The sequence below is a fragment of the Octopus bimaculoides genome, chromosome 24 (genome assembly GCF_046866305.1).
Source record: "Octopus bimaculoides isolate indiv1 chromosome 24, ASM4686630v1, whole genome shotgun sequence".
NCBI lineage: Eukaryota > Metazoa > Mollusca > Cephalopoda > Octopoda > Octopodidae > Octopus > Octopus bimaculoides.
In genome coordinates this window covers 36,829,279-36,832,344 of record NC_142951.1, presented here as the reverse complement: position 1 = coordinate 36,832,344, position 3,066 = coordinate 36,829,279, and the positions used below count along the sequence as shown (strand labels likewise).

Here is a 3,066-nt window from a genome sequence, read left to right as displayed (position 1 = left end):
ATGTGTGTATTCACGTACGTATCTATATATATATATATATATATATATATATAATATATATATATATATATGTATGTGTGTGCGTGTGTATATGTGAAGGCGCATGGCTCACTGGTTAGAGCACCGATCTTACGATCGTGAGATTGTGAGTTCGGTTCACGAACCAGGCTTCACGTTGAGCGAGACACTTTATTTCACGTTGCTCCAGTTCTTTTTGCCAATATAATGTATTTAAATAATAAGGTAAACACATTCTCCTATGGTGTTAAATGGTGAGATAAAAAAGGAAAATAGTTAAGCAACGAACCCCTATTTTGTGTAGGTCTTAATGCCAAATATTTCCTCCATTTTAGATTGTAAGCGTTGGCTATCGGTAGGAGACGTTGTTGATATCAGTAACACCGTAATTACGAAAGCGAAATTTAACATCGTCAGAAGTAATGTATATAAGCTAATCTAAATAACGCCAAATTGTTGAATATAGCAGTATTATATATATATATATATATATATATATATATATATATATATATATATATACAAATGTCTGTTAAAGATCTAATATGAATTAAATCTATTTAATTCGTTATTGAAGCTGAAGGGGCATTAAGCAATAGTCCCGCGGGGTGTGTATTGGTATTAGACAGAGCTTCTTCGAACAGGACAACCTAATGAAAAAAAAAGTTGCTGTAATTGAAGATAGTGTTTAAACACGCACAAATACGACCATATTTAATTCTGAACGTCTACTGCGAACGTCGCCATCTTCATGTATGTATGTATGTATGTATGTATGTATCTATGTATGCATGTATGTATGTGTGTGTGTGTATACATGCATATATATGTGTCTGTATATGCATTATGTGTGTATGTACCTGAAATTCTATGTATGTGTATCTCCAAACATATTGAAACTTGCGAAGCATTTTCATCGAAGTGTTCTTTTCGAAGCTTACAGATACATCTTTGCATGGGTAGACAAACAGACAGACAGATACACACGCGCGCGCGCACAAGTACATATATACGCACATAATATATGTATGAAAAAAATGTATGTATTATTTTTTACAATGAAAACGATGATTAATGACGGCGAGCAACTTGAAACATTGAAGTGAAACTTTTCATTCTTAAAATTCCCATATATTCTCGTGAAATTATTCAGTAATATTTCAGCTATATATTTATGTTTGGTTCTTGAAGTGTATATCAAACTATAAATAATAGCCTGTAAATATTAGATTGAAAAATTTCTGTGTATACGCATATATATATATATATATATATATATATATATATATATATATATATATATATATATATATATATATATATATATATATATATATATATATATACATATATATATATAGATATACTCGCGCGTATACACACTCACACATACATATATATACATTTACATATACATATATATACCATGTTGAACTGTTTGTACCTACACATTTTTTCTCTCTCCATTTTTTGCGTCCTGCCTTCTTTTTCCTCTCTATTCTTTCAGTCGAAGAGCGTAGGCTCGAAACGCCACAGACTTTTCCTTCCTTCCTGTTTATTGTTCCTTCACCTGTCTTTGTCATTTGTTTCTGTAAAATTTGAACTATATATATTTTATTGGTATTTATTGTATACAGTTGCCTCTCTTATTAATGTTTTATTCTTCCCCATTTGACGATTTCTATGTCTATTTAACATGTGTTCTTCCTTTCTATTTTCTTTCTCCTCCAGATATACGCCTGGGTTTCAGTTATGTTTGTGATATTTTCCATCTTTGCTTTCTGCGCCGAAACACATCCGAACTTTCGAGTTCCTTTGTCGTCTGTGAAAAACATGGAAATGATATACCGTTATTTCCACGTGAGTAGCGCCCGAAAAGTACAAAAACAGATGATGTTACAGCGGGCTGCACAGGCAAATGCAGCGCTTGACCCGACCACCAATTCAACAAACTTAACTGGCCCACCCGATATACAAGTCGAACACCCCGCCATAGTTTTCATTGATATGATATGCTTAATGTTTTTCACGTTGGAATACTTAATGCGAGTCATTTTTACGCCGCGTAAGGTAAAATTCTTGCTCTCATTGCAAAATGTTATAGATTTTCTGGCCGTTCTGCCGGATTTTGTTCAAATGATTATTATTAGAGTTTCGCCTTTGCAAAGCCCCAAGGCGTCCTTTGTCGATTTTATGTTCATTATACGCGTCACGCGACTGTTTCGCATATTTCGCCTGATACGTCACGTACCGGGACTCTGGATTTTGTTTTACACTTTAAAAGCCAGCTTCAACGAACTTCTACTCATGAGTGTATTCTTAGTGATTGGAATGGTAATTTTTGCGTCGCTCATGTATTTCGCTGAGAATAATGAGGGATTCAGTAACATTCCCATTGGTTTCTGGTGGAGTGTCGTCACCATGACGACAGTTGGTTACGGTGACATGTACCCGAAAAGCTCATTTGGCTACATCATCGGGTCCCTGTGTGCCATTTCCGGTTTGCTTATGATTGCTTTTACGGTACCCATTATTGTGAGTAACTTTGTACTCTATTACACGCACGTTCAGTACGGACTGGCGAAAAAGGACAAAAAAACGAAATCAAAAATTTATATGAGCGACACTGACCTTCCGTGCAGCAGGACGGAAGAACAGGTGCTTCATAATCAGGAACCAATTTAAGGAGGATTAATTAGGAATTCTTCAAAGAAAAAGAGAAAAAAAATTCAAAAATACGAAAAAAAATTTTTAAATTAAAAAAATCAACAAAAATCATACAGAAAATTCTAAAAGAAAACAAAATACAGTGTGCGTGCAAATATAAGTTTTGTTTTATATTTATTATTATTATTATTATTATTATTATTATTATTATTATTATTATTATTATTATTATTATTATTATTATTATTAATATTATTATTATTATTATTATTATTATTATTAATGATTTTGATTACTGTAACTGTTGGTATAGAGTTTATAATTAACAGCTTATGATTATTACTATATTATTATTATTGTTATTTTTACTTCTATTGTAAT

The 3,066-nt window shown here is 32.3% G+C and overlaps 1 protein-coding gene across 1 annotated transcript in view; it reads left to right on the top strand.

Annotated features, from left to right (window-relative positions):
• The window catches only part of LOC106869086 (uncharacterized), a 252,967-nt gene extending 250,174 nt beyond the window's left edge, over positions 1 to 2,793 (top strand). The window contains exon 2 of the mRNA XM_089340940.1: positions 1,750 to 2,793. Coding sequence (XP_089197066.1) covers positions 1,750 to 2,703 — 954 coding nt within the window. The 3' untranslated portion in view covers positions 2,704 to 2,793. The remainder of the gene's footprint in view (positions 1 to 1,749) is intronic.
• Positions 2,794 to 3,066: the final 273 nt, after the last annotated feature.